Source organism: Camelina sativa, chromosome 3 (assembly GCF_000633955.1).
Source record: "Camelina sativa cultivar DH55 chromosome 3, Cs, whole genome shotgun sequence".
Lineage (NCBI taxonomy): Eukaryota > Viridiplantae > Streptophyta > Magnoliopsida > Brassicales > Brassicaceae > Camelina > Camelina sativa.
In genome coordinates, this window is record NC_025687.1 from 28,248,781 (window position 1) to 28,267,870 (window position 19,090).

General features: G+C 37.7%; 3 protein-coding genes across 6 annotated transcripts; all 3 read right to left on the minus strand.

Annotated features, from left to right (window-relative positions):
* Nucleotides 36–3,682, minus strand: LOC104778469. 3 transcript variants are annotated; one of them, XM_010502927.2, is made up of 8 exons: nucleotides 3,566–3,682; nucleotides 2,993–3,052; nucleotides 2,791–2,898; nucleotides 2,585–2,650; nucleotides 2,445–2,504; nucleotides 2,249–2,346; nucleotides 580–777; nucleotides 36–447 (listed from the first exon to the last, which is right to left on the minus strand). In XM_010502927.2, exons 1-6 carry the CDS (start codon nucleotides 3,585–3,587, stop codon nucleotides 2,294–2,296), a joined length of 369 nt encoding a protein of 122 aa, XP_010501229.1. In that variant the 5' UTR covers nucleotides 3,588–3,682; the 3' UTR covers nucleotides 36–447; nucleotides 580–777; nucleotides 2,249–2,293. The 3 variants fall into 3 exon arrangements, with proteins under 3 accessions (XP_010501229.1, XP_010501228.1, XP_010501226.1); XM_010502926.2 differs by having other exon boundaries at nucleotides 2,249–2,504; nucleotides 2,993–3,037; XM_010502924.2 differs by having other exon boundaries at nucleotides 2,249–2,504.
* On the minus strand, nucleotides 7,854–10,085 carry LOC104778470. Of its 2 annotated transcripts, none has more exons than XM_010502929.2 (6): nucleotides 9,640–10,085; nucleotides 9,412–9,550; nucleotides 9,033–9,293; nucleotides 8,848–8,929; nucleotides 8,498–8,694; nucleotides 7,854–8,379 (listed from the first exon to the last, which is right to left on the minus strand). In XM_010502929.2, the coding sequence occupies exons 1-6, from the start codon at nucleotides 9,852–9,854 to the stop codon at nucleotides 8,095–8,097; spliced, it is 1,179 nt and encodes a 392-aa protein (XP_010501231.1). In that variant the 5' UTR covers nucleotides 9,855–10,085; the 3' UTR covers nucleotides 7,854–8,094. The 2 variants fall into 2 exon arrangements, with proteins under 2 accessions (XP_010501231.1, XP_010501230.1); XM_010502928.2 differs by having other exon boundaries at nucleotides 9,412–9,559; nucleotides 9,640–10,084.
* LOC104779388 (histone acetyltransferase HAC4-like) lies at nucleotides 11,828–17,949 on the minus strand. The gene is made up of 15 exons (XM_010503737.1): nucleotides 17,846–17,949; nucleotides 17,377–17,732; nucleotides 16,536–17,285; nucleotides 15,257–16,134; nucleotides 14,830–15,126; nucleotides 14,452–14,730; nucleotides 14,200–14,328; nucleotides 13,902–14,102; nucleotides 13,672–13,814; nucleotides 13,265–13,577; nucleotides 13,024–13,163; nucleotides 12,855–12,933; nucleotides 12,359–12,763; nucleotides 12,052–12,257; nucleotides 11,828–11,939 (listed from the first exon to the last, which is right to left on the minus strand). Exons 1-15 carry the CDS (start codon nucleotides 17,947–17,949, stop codon nucleotides 11,828–11,830), a joined length of 4,392 nt encoding a protein of 1,463 aa, XP_010502039.1.

Below are 19,090 nucleotides of genomic sequence, written 5' to 3' on the forward strand. Positions count from 1 at the left end.
ATAGCTTCTTCGAGAATATGAAAGAGACGTGCAATAACGTATCTTGTAGGGTGACTAAATAAAACTTTCATAGATTCACATCTATCACTCAGTGAAATATGGAGATACTTAAGCGAAACAGCTTGGAGTAAGTGGACACGGTATGTACGATCGAGTTCATTCACCAATGCCTTTGAAACTAGGAAGTCGGAAGAGTTCATACCTGGAACACCCACATTCTTGTTTGCATCCCATTCTTAGATGGTAGACACTTTAAAATTTGAAAGAACAAAAAAAAAACTCAACAACTCCAAGATCAATCACAATAAGCAAGTTATTGGCTACTTGGGACAAATCATTCCTCCAAGTACCCAAAAGTATTCTGCAAGCAGAATAGGGTGAGAAAACCCCACTTGTGCTCTTGATTAATCGCGGCGGCGGGAATGGTGCTCATTTTACTCCTAATATCTGCAGTGCCACCATCGTTGCGAACGCCACCTCATTATAAATAAATGACAAGCAGATATATAGGACAATATATACTTGCACATATATAGACATATTAAAAGCATCAAATATCTCTATTAGAATACAAAATACCTTTTATTATATTCCTTTTGAGAGCTTTCCAAAATCCTTAAGCAGTGTGTTGCATTCCCCAATCTTAAAGGGGCTCCAAGTCGTTTCGCCTGCAAAGATTTTTAAAATTAACAATACGTATTGATTTTGCATTTACCTGACTCATCTGACCACTGATGGGATATGGCTCTAAATCACCGAGCGCCAAGGATAGCAATCCTGTCACCAGAAGGAAGCTCATTAGTATCAATTAATTACAATCTTTACACCAACAACAAACATTGTATTTAACAAGTACAAGTCTATAGTGCTGGTTTTTTTTTTTTTTTTTTTGTCAAAAAAAAGTCTATAGTGCTGTTTTAGAGTGTCAATGGTAGAGTAACAAGCACATATCTATATTATATGCATCATCTACACCGTTGGGAAGACGTTGCAAATTTGGTATGCTTAGTGATAGTAAAGATGTCATGGGAACTGGAATACATTTAGTGCAAACAGAGAGGTTGATAAGTTATATGTTTCAGAGATTCCAAGCAATTCAGATTATGTTCCCGCAACACTAGTATCATAAATCAGAGCGTTATTTCAATAAATAAAAAAACCAAGGACACGCGAAATCAAGGCCAAAGACCAACCGGTTGCTTCGTTCATATTCTGTTACAGGACACTCAATGTCATTATACAGAGCAGAGTTATGATATCAATCTCACGTTTTTTTTTTGTCTTTAATCACATTCCTGTTAATTACCAAAGGGCACAAGTTTGTCAAGCTGCAGAAGAGCAATGTGTCTGTTGCATTTCCGCAGCTCCTTGATTTGTGTTTTATTATTCACCTTCAAGTTTGAGTTCTATTTTTTGATTTGGCTATAACTAAACACACAAAATATGTAAGTGTTTTGAGCATGAACTATAGTCAATCTGCAGATCTATGTGTGTCTGCTTTATTTATGGAGCTCCTTGATGATTTATTTTTTATGACTCATCTTGGTGTTTAGAGTGTTCTGATTTTAGTGTGAATACAAACTCTAGGAATGTGATGCAGAAATGTCTGCGGATGATACAGGCATGAAATCTATATAGAAGGCCCAGTTTTACGAGTGTAGTACAACTTCTGGTTGAGAGATCCAATTAAAACCTCAGAACCATCAGTCTTTTTGTAGGTGTAAAAAAGTTTTATTTGGAACCCGTATTGCCAATCTGGAATAATTGGAGGACGAGATACCAAGGTAAGGTTGTTTGACAGACTCAAAAGGGGACACGTGGGTCAAATAAAAGCATTGTAGTCAGATTTGGTGGATTAATCATTCTTGGTCAATTAACCTACTGGCCAAAACATTTGGGTTAATCTGCATAAGTTTGGTGATGTATTCTACTTAAATCCATAATATGCAGTAAAAAGGTATGTAGATAACTTCATGTAAGCAGTTGCAACCAAATGTAGAATGAAATTTGTTTAGGTAAAGCAGTTTGATTGTTTAGGGAAATGCATATATATATCAACAGAGTTATTGCCATCATTAGTCACCACAAACTATCGAAAAACACTCACTATATCTATATCAACAGAGTTATTGCGATCATCACCCACTAAAAGCTATTGAACCAAACACTTAAACAAAAATTATAAGGAAATGTGAAAGAGTTTCAGTGTTTCAGTGTCTATGTATCCATGTGGATAAGAGTTACTTACCTAATCTTTATTTGCAGGGAGAGCCAAAGATTGTGTTCTAGCTGGTCAGTCACCAGTTCTATCTTCACCATCAACATCATCATGCTTGACAGATTTACCTTGTAAATAAGAAGAAACAACATTTTATTAAAAAAAGTTGAAGCAGCAACAAAGAATGTCTGGTTTGAGAAGTCATCAGTTGTAGCTTCATCAATACTTTCATCTTCAAGCTTCACAGAATCAACTGCTTCATCTTTATTCTTATTCTTCGCCGCCACTATCAATTATGGAACAATTAGAAATGTAAGAGTTTGTCGCTAAACTAATTCATCAACCATTCAAGTGAAAAACGATTACATTCTTTGGCTCGACGGTTTCTATGATTCTTCTTGCCTCTCTTAGCTCTGCGGATCTGTCCAGATTCTATAAACAAAAAAGACCAAAAAACAAAAATCTCAATATCTAAGTAAAACCAGAATCATTATTCATAGCAAGAATATACCAGAGTCTTCTAACAACTCTAATAAATATGTGTAAAACCTAGTCAACTGGTTAATTTTTACCAGTTGCCTGCGCAGGAGGACCTGTACGGTCTGCTTCATCATCTAACCCTTCTGGCCATTCCTCTGCGCTCCTTTGCCTGCGTTTCTCGCCTTTGGAGTAAATTTGGTCTGAGAATATTTTATGACAAATAAACAAGTTCAAATTTCGGAATAAAAGCTCGGTTTTAACGTTCTATAAACATCCAAGGTTTCTTAGGTTTACCAGATGCTTTGCGCTGCTTCTTAGTTCTCTTCATAGAATCGAGCTCTGCAAAATTCAATACTAGTACAGTACAGTGGATCTTTCAATCAACCTCGGAAAATGAAATAAAAATAGAGATTCGATACAATTGAATAAATAATCACTGATAAATCTACATATCCAAATCAAACTCATCTCGATTTAACATAAAATTCGCACGCTCTATGATGCAACAACAACAACAACAATAACAACAAAGTCCCTGTAGATCTACAAATAATTCAGAAAACTACTCTGTAAATTTGGATTGTCGTTCGATTTAGCACTCAAACTCAAACCTCGAAATTAACACTCAAAATTTTCAATCAATCTCGATTTTATCGTGCGATGTAGCACTCAGACTCGCGATCAACCTCGAAATCGAACTAGGTCAAACTCGGATCTCAAAAATGAGATTCGTTAGGAGTTTTTAAACAACTAGTCCATCTTTCTATCTAAATCAAACTAGATCTGAATCCGATTCAAACTCAATCTGAATCCAGTTCGAACTCAATCGCACAAATTATGAATTCACAAGATTGTGAGAAATCTTACCACTAGTATCGCGCTTCTCCATTGTTTCCCCATGTCCCGAGAGTTTTTTTTTTTTCTTTCTGTTTCAAAATGAAGTGAGGGAGAAGGAGGGAAGAGTTTCGCTTTTTGTTAACTCGGGAAAACAAAAACAAAATGATCTAAATTAGCAACAAAATATCTGAGCTGGCGCGCAATTGGTTATGTGTCCTTCTTACCAGTCTGGAATTTCCAGATATACCCTCGGATCTTGCAAACATGAAATTGGGGTTTTTTAGGGGTGGACGTTCGGTTTTTCGGTTCGGTTTTTTTGGTTTACGGTTTTTTTAGTTTTATAAAAATGGAACCATAAAAAAACCATATGTAATTCGGTTTGGTTACGGTTCGGTTTTTTCGGTTATGGTTTTTTTGGTTTCATCAGAAATGAAACCATATAAAAACCATATGTATCACAGTTTGGTTCAGTTTCGGTTTGGTTCCGGTTTTTAATGGTTATTTCATGCTTTTAAAAAATAAATAGTTGATACATAACTAAAACTAAATAAGCATAAAAGTAATTATGAATAAATATAAGTTAGGGAATAGAGACTTAGGTTAAGGTTTTGTTATTCGATAGATTAATAGGAGATCAATAATTAAAGCCCAATAAAAAAAAAAATTATTGATATTTTTATACAGTATAAATTTATAAGCTTGAGAAACTAATTAGTAATTATATCTAATTATCCTAAATTTTTATAAAAAACCAAAAAAACCATTCGGTTTTACGGTTTTTAATCAGACCAAATGGTTAATTAAGATGAAAACCAAACGGATTTTTAGATTTAACCATAACCAAACCAAACCATTTATTTCGATTTGGTTTGGTTCGGTTTTTCGGATTTCGGTTTTTTTGCCCACCCCTAGTTTTTTACTTGTTTTTGCATAATATAAATTTATATTTAGGTCAAAAATCATCACCAAAAAAAAATATTTATAATATTGATATACGTAAATCAATTTTTTTAACAGTATCCTACTCAAAATAATTAGTTGTATAGATGTGAAAAAATTCACAGATTTAAAAAATATATATGGTTTTGTTTTTTAATAACAATAAATATATATATATATATATATATATATATATATATATATATTTCAAATCATAGAACAAAACTTATATTAAAAAAACCCTTGTAAGTTGTAAGTTGTAACTAATTTACAAATTACGTACCCTTCAAACAAGTGTTATATGAACAAAATCATCATCTTGCTTATGATGATGATCCTCTACTCTCGGATCCTAAGTCTTACCGTCATCTTGTTGGTCGTTTGTTGTATTTGCTTCAAACACGACCAGAGTTGAGTTACTCCGTTCATGTTTTGGCACAGTTTATGCAAACACCACGTGAAGTTCACATGGATGCTGCTTTGAGAGTGGTTCGTTACTTAAAGGGCTGCCCAGGACAGGGTATTTTGCTTCATTTCTCCCAGGAGTTAACACTTGATGTTTATTGTGATTCGTATTAGAGTTCTTGTCCGGTTACTCTTCGTTCTCTTAGTGCTTATGTTGTGTTACTTGGTGGTTCGCCTATTTCATGGAAAACTAATAAACAAAAGACTGTTTCTCATTCTTCCCCAGAATCCGAGTATCAAGCCATGTCTTATGCTCTCAAAGAAATCAAATGGCTCTGCAAATTGCTGAAAGAATTAGGCGCCGACCAAGCTGCTCCAGCTTGTTTGTATTGTGATAGCAAAGCTGCTATTTATGTAGCCACAAATCCAGTTTTTCATGAGCGGACTAAGCATATTGAGAACGATTGTCATGTTGTTCGTGATTCGGTTCGTGACGGCATTATCTCGACACAACATGTGCAAACAACAGAGGATCTCCCTGACATTTTTACGAAAGCACTTGGTCATGATCAGTTCCTCTACCTTATGTCCAAGTTGGGTACTCAGGATCTTCACACTCCAAAGTGAGGGGGAGTATTACTCGATAAGCTCGTATCGTTTGTGTTGTGTTCCTAATCTTATTGTGATAAGTCCAAGTCGTATATTTGTAGGAGTCTTCGACCTTATCTTATTCAATGGGTCTCTTGTATAAATACCAAAGTTCATATGTTAATAAAATCAAGTTGGTTCGACACCTAAATTCTATAGTTACCCTATTTGAATTTAATTATCTATGATTCGATTAGTATTGCTAATGTTTTCCTTAAGTCTCGACAACCACAAACTATCAATATTTCAAAAGAGGCATGCTCAAATATTTAGCGTAATTTGTGGGGGTATTGAGAATTATTAAAACATGAGGGAGACAATTCAGAAGTTGTAAACAATCATGTGCATCCCATCCAGATGTAGATTCAAAGACTTGTATGAGGATTAAACATGTACGCTTTGATAGATTCACATCTCTCACTCACTCACTGACATCCTGAAATATACTAATGAGTATCGGTTGGTTTGGAGAACCCAAGTACTGGTGCTTGAATGATATCCGGTTTTTCAATCAAACAAATATGGCTATATGAAGCCTGGCTGGGTTTGTTCACTCTTATGCCGACTACTCCCTGTTTACTTACTCGCGTGGTGATGTCGAACTTCGGTTTCTCGTATAGGTTGATGATCTGCTTATTTGTGGGAATAATACACGCATGTTACAAAGTTTTAAGGATTACTTGGGAAAGTGTTTTCATATGAAAATTTTGGGTTAAGCCAAGTATTATCTTGGTATTGAAATTGCTCGAAGTTCTGTGGGTATGTATCTTTCTCAGAGAAAATATGCTCTAGACATCATTAGTGAAACTGGTCTTCTTGGATCTGAACCGGCCAGTACACCGATAGAACAGAATCACAAGTTGGGTTTGAGTAAGAGTGCTTTCATGCCTAATACTGAGGCTTATCGGCGTTTAGTTGGTCGCCTCATTTATCTTCTTACCACTCGACCGGAGCTAGCTTATTCAGTTCACATTCTTTCTCAATTTATGAAGTCTTCGCGTATGGATCATTGGGATGCGGCTTTACATGTTGTTCAATATTTGAATAGTGCTCCATGTCGTGGTATTTTGTTGAGCTCCAAACCTGATTTGACTCTTACGGCTTATTGTGGTGTAGATTTTATTACTTGTCCTCTCACACGTCGTTCCCTCAGTGGTTATGTCATGTTTTTAGGAGGATTACCTATATCGTGGAAAAAAAGAAGCAGAAAACCGTCTCACAATCTTCCGCTGAAGCCGAATAACGGTCAATGTGTAACGCATTGAATGAGGTTTTGTGGCTCAAACAACTTTTGGGCGATTTAGGATGTCCTCAGTCTAATTCCATTCGTCTCTTTTGTGAAAGCTAAGCCGCAATCCACATTTCCAATTATCCAGTTTTTAATGAACGTACCAAACATATCGAACGAGATTGTCATGTTGTTCGTGATGCTGTTCAAGATGGTGTATTGACAATGGTTCATATTCGTACAGATGAGAAGCCGGCTGATATACTAACCAAGGCATTGGGGACGGCTCCGTTTCAACGGTTATCGTTCAAGTTGGGCATCTATGACTTACATGCACCAATTTGAAGGGGAGTATTGGGCATATATTCTGTGAATATTGTGTATTACCTTATTCAAGATGACTTGTACAAGAAAAGGCAATTGTATAAGTACATTATTTAGGTTTTCTTGAGGTACAAGCTACTTAGACTTGTATAAATAGAAGAGTTGTAATCGGTTTCTAATCAATAAGAAAGAAAGAGAATTCTTCTTCTAAACCTAGCCGCTTCCTGTTTTACACCTTTGATCTCCACATCACTCACCGCCTTTCTAAACGTAAATGGTGCCAACGTTCCCAGACGAAGAGACTCGTTAATAACCTGCAATTGCAACAATCAATCAAAACACTTTGTTTACTGATGGCTGCATGCATATAAAAAGTTACCTACCATATGTGTGAAGAATTCTGATCTGTATTCTTTCCCAAGTAACTCCACACTCTTTGTCACCCTTGTTTTGAAGGATTGTGGCATGCTCTCTCTGTTCAGCATAGTGAAGCATCTCATTATTAGTAAACAAAAAAAAGAATGAAACTTGTCCCTTCTTATTTCTTCGCAGAGTACTCTACCTTCACAACCACTAAGGATATAACAACACACAATTCAACATCCAACATTTTCTCAAACTATCTTGAGACTGATTACCTTAAATAATCTGTATAACGAGGCCATTTATAATAGTCTCTCATCTCTCTCTTTCCATTTCATTCATCCATATCAACATCAAAAGAAAACTTCATCTTTCGGGTAAAAGAACAAATCGAAATCTATCCTCCACAAATAAAGAAGGGAAAACTAGAAACGCAACTTTTCAAGATATATAAAGACCTTATAGACACTTTACAAAAAAGATAACCTTAGGCTTGTATATGTTCATAACGTGAGGCTTTACATTGATAGAAAATATACCGAAATGCAATGTTGTGAGGTTTAACCTTAGTGGTACAACATTTTGAAGACCAAAATCTTCCAGAGTTCATGTGGCCAGAGCCGTTCTTCAAGCCAATGATGAAGGTATTTACTTAAATCATAGTGTTCTGAGTGGTCTGCGTCAGAGAAGTTCCATGTTTGTTCAGCTTCGTCAAGAGGTAAGCTACTGCCACTTTAGCACCCAAGGCAGAGTGACCACGGGACAAGCAGATCGCACCACCCACAAGTACCAGACCTTTTGCTATCAGTTTCTTTGATGGTTTTCTCAATATTTTTCTGTGTTTAGCTACAACATGAGTCAACACTTCTTCACCAGTACTACTTGTTCCCATGGAGACTGTGACATCATCTGTCTGAGTTTCTAACTCTGATGGAACCTGCAGTAACAACAACAACCATGTCAGTGAAGACCAAATCGGTTGCTTCATGCACATTCGGTTTCAGAACACTAAATTCCAGCAGCTTACAGAACAAAATATTTAATATGAACCTCACCTTTTTAATTAAGGTGACAGCAGATAAGATGGGTCCTTGGGTTCCCTGACTGGTTGGCATGTATTTACAAAGTGCATTATCCATCTTACAGACGTAACTCCATATGCCTTTTGAGAAGGCGAGCTTCGCCATCTCAACATTTAACCCAGCATTCTCCTGGTGAAACATTTTGATCTCACAAGCATTTCTTCCGGGAACTGCAGCAAGTGTTAAGGTCAGCAGTAGTTAGTTAGGTATCAAAATTTGGAAATGAGGACAATACAAACACTATACTCACTATGATCACTTGATTATATGGAATTCAAACAACATTGATTCAGAAATTTAAGGTGAATAAGAAAACCACTTGCCTTGCCTGATTCGCCAACCAGATCTAAAATAGCTTACACGTACGTACTTCCTCTGTTTCGGTACCATATTGTGATCACAATCCTAATAATAATAGCCAAAGAGCAAAACATTAAGTTATTAAGAAGCAACAACAAATTGCGACAGAGAGAGATGGAGAGAGAAGTTTCATGAGTTGATTTTATACCTTAGTGAAACAGTAGAACTTGTCATTTCCTTGCCACAGTCTCCAAGCTAGTAGGTACTCTCTTGATGTCAACAAAGGAAACTTTTTAATGGTGCGACCAATCTCGATTCCGGTACTACTGTCAACCTGCAACTGCTCATGATCAACCACAGTCTTGTCCCATTTTTTCCTATAATCATTGTCCATGTAGAAGTCCCTCAAAATCTCTGCAGAGCAGTCCTCAAAGACCGTGACACTTAGGTACTTCATAGGACCACCATCCTTAAAAAAAAAAAAAAAAGAGCCAAAGGCTTATTCATGACTCAGTAATCAGAATAAAAGACTATAAATGACACAAAGTGAAGAAGATATATAGAAAATGATATGAAACAAGTACTACTTTAGGTTTGGAGCGTTTAGCAGTGTATGAAATGCGATCGTTGCTTCTGTGAATAACATGTTCCCATATCTCATCATCAGACTCATTTCTTTCCTCCAAATTTTCGATAAGAAATTTCAAATCTTCATCAGAATCTAGTCTGGATATCCTGTAAGAGGAAACTCGTATCAGAAACAGCTCAATGAAAACCTAAAGATTGTGAAAGTATCATAACCCTTTTTTGTTTACCTTGATTGAGAGTTAAAGGCATGAGAAACTGATTCGGTAGGCGAAGAACTAGAGGAAGAAGAAGAATAAGAACTGAAGAAGCGAAATTTAGAGGAAAAGAAGATATGAAAGAGAAGGATTAAGAGAAGCGAAATCGCGGTGGCGCAGATATAGCCATCTCGCCGGGAAAGTTGGTCGGAGAAGAAAGACAAAGCCCAGTTGGGTAAGCTCTTCATCGAAATCCCAAATCTCTACGCTACGATGTTTGAGATTTCGAACTCAATTCATTCCATAATCATCGGTGGCGTGTGTTTCCAGTTGCACTTGCGGGCAGGGCAAGGCAACGGCTTCACCGAGATTCACTCTGCTTTTCTCTCTTCCTCTTTAATTTTTTTATTTATGGTTTAACCCCCTCATATTTTTTTAATAATTCTTCTCTTTTGACACCCCTTCGTTTTCTTTTCTTATAATCTTGCCCACTTTGTGCTCAATGCCTCAATCTAATAATGTGTGTTTTATATACAGACTATATTTGTGTGATTTGGAGAACCATAAACTGAGGCAAGCCACATAAAATGAAAATTGAAAGAATCTGTCGTTGTAACTCATGTAAAATAATCTCAAATGGATAAGGGCCATATAAGGCAACAATTGATTCTACTGATTATGTGACAATCACGATCACAAGACTTGTAATAATCTATAATATGTGGAGAAACCCCACAAAGAGACAAATAATCTATGGGGGCACACCATGACCAAGTACTGACATCAGCTCTGACCACAACCACAAGAAACAAAGTTAGGAACATGAGGGAATAAGAGAGAAATGCATTCAGATTAACTATATTAATGTAGTCTCCTGAGTTTAGATTTAGATTATCTAAAACCCATCAAAATCGAAACCAAATGTTACGAGGAATTAACCATATGACTAAGGACCTGATCCACTAATCTACTACCATATACTGTATGTATAATCCAATTAATATATACGGTCAATCATAAACCAAACTATAAATTTGCCCGCTATTATTCTTCTTCCGAGCAATCCATGTGATGGAGGAGACTGATCCTTGCTTACTCTTTCTAGGGATACTTGTTCTGAGCTAGACTTTGGCTTTCCTAATGACAACCTCTCCTTATCTGAACAAATGGATTATTAATTTGCAGTTAAAACTTGGAGTAACATTAATAATGTAGACATATGGATTGCTGTTACTAGTGAGACTCTTCAGAATTAGTTTCTCTACTTAGCTTGTCAGCCTTTTGGTTTGACTACAATAAAATCTTAATTACCAAGTGCATCCTGGCCAAAACTGTATTCCTGCAGAGCCGTCTCCAGGATCAGCAGTTAACTACAACAGACCAGTAATGAGATGGATCGGAGTCCTGAGCTCCATGAACGTTTTCTAGAAGCCGTGAACAACAAGCTTGAAGTGAGTTAACTTTTATGTGATCCCAAAAACCAATTTATGATTCTCATGGTTATGTTTTTCATCTTTTCCTAAGAGTTTTTTGCTGCAAAATGTTGATCTAAGCAGGTGTTGTTTTGTTTGTGATATGCAGAGCCAACTCCTAAGGCTGTTATAAAACTGATGGAATGTTGAGAGAGTGTTAACCATATATAAAGTTAACAGCCACTTTCAGGCAGGTGTACACTAACTCAATCAGTTGATTCTGACAGAAATCATTTCAACTAATTGTCTTTGAAGCTGTCCTTTCTTTTTTTGCACAAGTAAAAAAGACGGTAACTGCTGCTGTCATATATGATCATCTTTGTTTTGTTTTTTTTTGCAGGGAAGAAGAATGGTAACTCAGAAGACAAGAAACCATCTTCGAATAACCAACCAATCGTTACTATATGATCCAATGAGAGAGATATACTGACAAATTCCTTTAGTTATTTACAAAAGAATCAATCTAACAAATTTTATAAGATGGAATTTTGCATCCAATATAAAGAATGTTGAAAGAGAAGTTAAAGAAAAGATCCACCACGACCTACTACATGTTATATTTGGCATATATGTATACCTTCCTTCCCAATCCTATCTATCTCCTCTAATCCTAACCTATAGTAAGCAGCTCCTGAAAGACGTAAAATTTTAAACTCCTCCTTTGGCTTCATAGTCTTCCTTTAATTTACACAAATAGTCCATAGATGTTGTTGAGGATGCGCAGCGAGCAAGTCATTTTCTCAGATGAGTCAGCCAGTGCGGGTGGCTTCAGCGGCCCTTTCCCGCATCATCTCCATTACAGCAGCTCTACGCCTTTTGTCTGACTGCTGCTGCTGCCTACTATTACTCGCTCTCAAATCTCTGTTACAATGAAACACCGACGAGTTAGCTATCTATATATTAATTATATATATATAACAAGTGTAAAAGCATGTGAAAATCTCTCTCTCTCTCTCCCTCTATATATACGTACCCGCATCTGGGGACAGTGCACTGGGAATCTCTGCAACTGCTGGCATGTTGCTGGATGATTCTCCAAAGTTTCATACAACATGGGCAAACTTCAGGAGCAGTCTTGCATGCCAAACAATGTCTGAAGAGATTCTTCATCATACGACATTTTTGATACTGGCACAGTGTTGAGTGGCATGCAGCTGCATGTACCAGAAGTTCTTTTATCTGAAAATACCAACAAACCGGGATTCATTTGCTCTGTTTCTAGCAGCTACACACACAGAAACAGTCTAAATATAAGGTAATATGGCTTAATAAGAAAATACCTTCTCCAGATAGGCTTGATAACTGTGATTAGTTTGCCCGTTGTGTTGTACAACACTAGTATCCGCAGAAGATGAACGACTTATCAGTTTATGTGGATGGTTGATAGAGGCCTTGGAGTAACAGGCACTGCAGACATCAAAGCTTGGACAAACTTCACAGCGCCAGCCCTGAGAGTTTTCAATTTCTTGTTGGCAGATGGTGCAAAACGTCGCAAATGCAGGGGCAGTAGGGTTGTGAAGATGATAGAGAATCATCATGGAGGAATGTTTCGCCCGCCTTAGAGTGTCGTACTGATAGTTGTTTCCTTGGCAAAGATTCAGGAAAGCTTGTCTGTTATCAAAGAACTCGCTCTCCAGGTTGTCATCTTTGTCCTGGATCTCTGCGGGAACGTCTTCGATGGCCACCTGAAAAGATCCACACCTTGTTAGTTTCAAAGATACAGAGAAAAAGAGATAGAATGATACTTTTAAAGCTCTAACCACCAAAGAGACTTACAGGAAACAGCGAGTGTTTCTCTTTCTGATTAATTGGGTGTCTCTCTTTATCTATGCGGTTCTGTTCCACTTCATTACACCTGCGGTTGAAAGACAGTGGTTTAATTGAACAGTTTGGAGTACTAGATAACCTGAATGCATGTGATCATATATAGATGATGAGATCTTACTTGTCACATATCTGAAAATTCTTGCACTGACTGCACACCCACCGGTTTCCAGATACCATGAGAGTGGTACAATGCTTGCAGCAATGTTGCAAATGCACCATTATAAAATCTTCCTTCATCGGACAAATGGTCTCACCGAGCTACACAAAACAGAACAAATTAATAAAACATGAGCTACAGACGAAACTAGAGGAAGCATGATCATCATTAGTGGGCATATATAGAGAATGAGAGAAGTTACTTTTTGCATCATCAGTCGATCCTTCGAGGCATTAACAGAAAGGTCCAACTGGCCAAAAGCTCTAAGAGCTCGTTTCGATATGACATTTTTGGTAGATCCTTTTCTGTTTAAATTAGTACCATCATCTTCTTGGCTCATTTGACGTATCAAATCCTCAGCAGCACCTGGCCAGTAGTCTCCATCAAAATATGGCAACCTTGCAGCAGTCACAGTAGCTCTGCATTCGCCAGACTGGACAAAGAAATGATCGTAGAGGTTTGTGCATTCGACGACCACACCTTCTTTTGAAGCTTTCCTTAACATTGCTAAATACCTGATGAAAAGGTAGGAATGTGGTAAGTGCCAACAACAAAATCTACATAAAACTTGACTGAATAGTAAAAAAACAAAACGGTCAGGTCTCATACCATTCCCTTAGTTTGTCAGTCTTTGGCGTCTTCTGGATTTCAGGATGACAATAAAGAATGTAATCTTCACCCTTAAGTGGGGGGCATGCCCATATATAGCAGCTTGTAAAACCACGTATCTTACAGTAATCGAGATAACCAATCTGCAAAATGGGAATGATGATAAGGCTCGTGAAGCAAAACATATGAAACCTAAATGAAGCTGTGGGAACAGAGGAAATGTGGCTTACCAGAATTTCATGGTACACAAACGTGCGGAGGGCTTCTCCAGACACTGTTCGAACCTCAGGTCTGAAATACTTAACTGAGTCCAGATACGAAAGGTAGACCCGCCGCTGATTTGGAGGTCCAGATTTTGTTCCAAATTCTTGGACGAACATGCCAAATAGGCATACTTCTACATTTTCAATCTTCTGAAACAACAAAATGACCTGAAATATATATAGAAAGAACATAAGAGAGATCTATAGTGCCAAACAAGCATCATAAAAAAAATGAATAAGAAGCAATCAATGAACCCATTGTTACCTTGGACTTATAAGGGAATTCAGAAGGATAATTATCTTGTCGGAAAATCTCAAGGAAACGTTCCTTTACTTCTAATACTCTGTCAACCGATGCCACAACTCTGACAGTAAGTGATTCCGCTCCAGGGACCTGACATATCAATAATAAAGGTACATGATTATAATTGTTTTGTAAATTATAACTTCGACATAATTAAAGCGGAATATATAGGATGCCTTCAGATTAGACAAGAGTTAGAGTAAAAAAGGTCACCTCCTGGAAACTTTTTCCTTGAAGACTAGCCCTCTCTTGTCTTTCCTCCGTCAATTTTTTGAATAACCGCTCCTCTATATGGTTGCTAAGAGCAGTAACTGGTAATTTGTTTGCCCCTGGAATGGCACTTGGTGGTAATGGTCTTCTTTCGCCTTGTTCCACCTCTTGTATGTAGCAATTAGGGCAAATGTACTTGGTGGCTTCGCCATGATTTCTTCGGCTGTTGAACAAAGCACAAATTTGATGCTGCCAGGCTTCACACTTGTCACATTGAACCCACTGCATATATAAAACCATTTGTTCAGACGTGGATACAAAACAAAAACAAAAAGAAGTAAATTTTAGTAATCATAAAAGTGATGAGGCATATATACATACCCCTTCTCCAACTTGTTCATCATTTTTCTTTTTCTCAAGCGTTTCTTTCGGTATACAAGTTCCATCAAGAGAAACCAAGTTTTCGCGCGCTTCATTGTAGCAAGGTGCACAGACATAATGCTTTGACTCGCGAGCCGCAACACTATAGTGCAAGGCATTTTTCTTGATGCGTACACCACACGACGAGCAGTAAATAGGTATTGGCTCGAATACAAGCCTCTCAACAGCACACAACTGGCAAGAATTCACAGACATGGAGCACCCCATTGCTTTGTTTTTTTCTGCCTTGGTTTTACTCTGAAAAGAAAGAAATTTAGTTACTTTAAAAAGGATGCACCAACAGAACAAGAGAAGAAACTATGTATATTGGCGAAACCCAATATTTCATATGATACAAGAACAGAATTTTTAGAATGTGACTGTTTACCTGGCCTACCCACTGACGAAGACTGCGGATATGCCCCTTTACTTGCTCTGGAGTGAATAACTCAATGAGTGAGGAGATTTCCATTTTAGGAGCATTTGCAACGTCCACAGACTGTTTCACATTCTGTTCCTTTGATGCACTTATTACTTCGTTCTTCATACATTTGGGTTTCCCTTGTGCCAGTAAGCAACTAGTTTTGTCATCCTTTGTAAACACACCACAAGTTTTACCCTTGGGAGTATCTTCAGAAACAATCTTCTCCAGCTCCCGGGTAACGGGAATCCCACAAGTTTTAGGAACATCCATGTCCATAGGCATAACCTGATCAGCTTTTTCAGGTTTCAAACCATCTTTATCCATAGGCATATTCATCGAAGAATCAGGTTTACAGACAACACCTGCACATCCTGTCTCGGGAGTGGCATTTTGGGAGGGTGGTTGCTGTAATTTCTGGCGCTTCATTGAGGGTTTCAGATCAGCATCAACAGATGAAGCTTCAGCACCTCTTTTTTTATTTGGTTTCCTGGAAGTTGAGGATTTCTTGGGTTGACGTTTTGAACACTTAGCTCTACGGAGAGGTACACTTGTGTCTTTGTTCTTTGCATAGTAGCTTTTGACAGGTCCACAGAGAAGGCACGATTTTTTCCCGCACTCATTGTAATGATGAAGCAATTTCCGAGTTGGAAGACAATATCTGTATGTGCAATCAGGGACCTTGCAGCAGCTTATATGTTTCCACATCTTTTTGGCTTCGAAGCAAAACTTGCTCACACACTTATCTTTTCTTGCCTTGCATTTACGTACATGTAACATATACGTGAGCCACCGCCTCTCGTTCAAATACGTTTGACCACAATCCCCGTTTACCTCTTTACTTACTGTACCGTTTCCATCCCCAAGACGTTTCCTCTCAACTGTGTCACTAGGCGGTACTGGAGATGAGAAAGGATGAACAGGTTCAGGCTGCATCGGAATACTTTGACATAACTTTACCCCAGTATCTTCTCTCTGTCCATTATTGTTTTCTGATATCCCTGTTGATTTCTGTAGAGATGGCTGCTGCCTCTGAACCGGGACTGATGATGCCGCCTGCTTTTGTTGAGGATGTGGTTGGAAAGATGCAGGAGAATTCATCTGACGACTACCATGGACTGGTGCACTTTGAGCGCCAATATAGTGGTCTTTGACAGCAGTCCGTTGGCACACTGCAACTTGGACGGTTTGAATCCATTTGTAGTAGCCCCTCTTTGAAGAGCTTCTCCTTTGTATGAATCCAAGCTTGGTCCATTAATGACAGGAGCAGCAGCTAAAGTACCCATAGCTTGCTGAGTCAGATAAGCATCCTTTTCAAGTAAAGGATCTTGCTTCTGGATTTGACCAGTGTAAATCTTTTGGGGATGTTGTCCTAATTGGGGCTCAATATCACGAACTTGCTGGTGAAACCCATGACTTAAGACTTGTTTACTCGCCTGAGACAAGTCATCTTGATTATTATTCCACAGCGGATGATGTAGCTGACGTTTTGGCAATGGAGTTTGTTGCATTCCTTGCAGGTTTGAGTGATTACTTGTGACGGTGGCGTCAACTCCCTGAAGCATAGGATTGGGGTTCCACGGAACTGGATTCTGAGAAACTGCCATAGAGCCAGATGACGTAACAACTCCATAGGGATAGGGATAGGGATAGGGATACAGAGAGGGATTACTTGGCCCGAAAGAACCAGCGTTGCTCATTGATGAGTATATTTCATCATGCATGTGTGACTGATCAAGAGGTTGCAGAAAAGGTTGAGATAAAGTTGACAAGTGCGTAGCGTTGAGGAGGTCTTGAGAAGTCATGGGTCCATTAGGAAGTGGCACACAGTTCCTGCTATATCCTACGCCGCCAGTCATGAGAGGAGTAGACATCCCAGATGTAAAAAGGTTCACATTAGGCCTATAAAGATCCATCATCTGTTGATTAAAGTGACTTGCACCAGCAGAGTATTGATGCATCTGCATGTCAGGCGCAATAGAAAATCCTGCAGAAACTGTTTTTTTTAATTAAGAGTCAAAAATAATAAAAATAGACATACAGAGAGATCAAAATAATTCCACGCTTAGAATAGTACTGAAAGTTACCTCCACTGGTGCAATTAATTTGCGGTGGCAGGCTTCCGGTTTGGAAAGTAGTGCTGCTACAAGTACCGAGAGCACCTCCGTTCATCATGCCAAGAGAATGGGGACTTGGAGTAGCATTCATCATCATGCCAACAGAACTACATGGAGTAGTACTAGTAGTAGTGGCAGCAGGTCTAAAATTGAGTCCCAAATGTTTATAAATGCGGGCTTCAAGAGTTTTGAGATTGGAGTAGTCCGGCCATGTTTTGGCGTCCTTAAAGATTAAATTCTCTAAGGTAACAGCCAAAGTCCTTTGGTGGTCCGTGACATCATTAGTCCCTGCTGCAGATTTTATCTTGCGTCCTAAGATAGCATAACTGTAGAGGAGGATGAGGAGCAATCAATCATGGTTTAATTAGCAAAATCAAAATATAAACAAGAAATTAAGAAATAAAAACAAGATAGAGAGAGAGAGACGAAGATGTCTTACATCTTTGCTCGTATAAAATTCCGACACTTGCGAGTCTTCTCTTGCATAGGACAAACAGTAGGAGCCGGAACGGCAACAGTGCTCTGAGGAACATTATTATTCATCGTTTCAACAGAGCATGTGAACCCTTATTTAATTGACCTGAACACACAAAAAGTGCAAAAACAAGGACCATCCCAATTATTATATGACATTATTATTATTATGAGAATAAATTACTTAATTACTACTACTAACTAACTCGCCTAGCTAGCCAAGTCAAAACCTTTTTAAGAACCGAATCAAACCAACCCTAACGTAGGCATTGAGAAGAAACAAAACAAAGAAGGGATGAAAAAAACCCTAAAAAACCTGAGCAGTTTGGCTGATTGTCAGAAGGCAAAACAAAACAAATTAAGGGGTTCGAGCCAAGGCCGCGAGAGAGACGACCCAACCCTACAAGGATGGAATTGGTTCTCGTCGATGAGCTAGTGATGATGATGACGACGACGATGCTGTTAGCACACACACACGTGCGATTTGTGACGGGAACAATGGACGCATAAAGAGGATGTTTGGGTTTTTGTCTTTATATCCGAACATCCCTTTATTTATTTAGCTGACAAAAAAAAAAGTTATAAATAAACTTAGTTTGACTAGGGAAACCAAAAACCATGTCATGTTTTGTTTTACTTTTTTTTTTTTTTTTTTAATACATGATGATGAGGCCCAATTACAAAAATAATAATTTTGTTGATGAAGAAAAACTTTATAATATTTTAATAATTTATATAATTTAAGGTTTTCTTTTCATTATCAACAAAATTAAGGTACTTAAACACTTATGTTAATAGACTACTAATTCTTTTTTTGTCAACAAAATACAAGATCAGTTTAAACGAGCAAATTAGAAAGAATTTTTTTTTTGTCAACCCTTTTATTATATAAAATCGTGAGTAATTCTCTCAAAAGAATTGACATTATTGACACTTGTGTGTTTCTTCACATCTTATTAGAGATTTAACATACTCATTCAGTTTGTGAGAGTTAGTGAGTAATTATGCCTTTCAATCTACAGTTGTATCGTAGTTAATTTCTTTGTCACATTTGAGTTTCCATGGTGTTGTTACTTGAAATTATAATCGAACTGAGTCCATTGTGGTGCTCTCTTCAAATCAATTGTGTTGTTAAGTGGGTCAAATCGAGTCTTATTGTTTGTACTTTTTTTTTTTTTTTTTTTNGGGCCGTATAAAACAAGGAAGCTGT

Bases quoted from the DNA above. Each gene is read 5' to 3' on its own strand.
- LOC104779388 (XM_010503737.1), bottom strand. From the start codon at position 17,949: ATGAATAATAATGTTCCTCAGAGCACTGTTGCCGTTCCGGCTCCTACT. The intron at 15,127-15,256 runs GTAAACAGTCAC...CTTTCTTTTCAG, and splicing joins TTCGTCAGTGGGTAGGCCAG to AGTAAAACCAAGGCAGAAAA. The intron at 13,578-13,671 runs GTATGAGACCTG...CCTTTTCATCAG, and splicing joins ACTGACAAACTAAGGGAATG to GTATTTAGCAATGTTAAGGA.
- LOC104778469 (XM_010502924.2), bottom strand. From the start codon at position 3,587: ATGGAGAAGCGCGATACTAGTG. The intron at 2,651-2,790 runs GTAAAAATTAAC...TTTTGTTTATAG, and splicing joins TCCTCCTGCGCAGGCAACTG to AATCTGGACAGATCCGCAGA. The intron at 778-2,248 runs GTAAGTAACTCT...TTCTGGTGACAG, and splicing joins TCCCTGCAAATAAAGATTAG to GATTGCTATCCTTGGCGCTC.
- LOC104778470 (XM_010502928.2), bottom strand. From the start codon at position 9,854: ATGAAGAGCTTACCCAACTGGGCTTTGTCTTTCTTCTCCGACCAACTT. The intron at 9,560-9,639 runs GTAAACAAAAAA...TTCCTCTTACAG, and splicing joins GCCTTTAACTCTCAATCAAG to GATATCCAGACTAGATTCTG. The intron at 8,695-8,847 runs GCAAGTGGTTTT...CACTTGCTGCAG, and splicing joins TGGTTGGCGAATCAGGCAAG to TTCCCGGAAGAAATGCTTGT.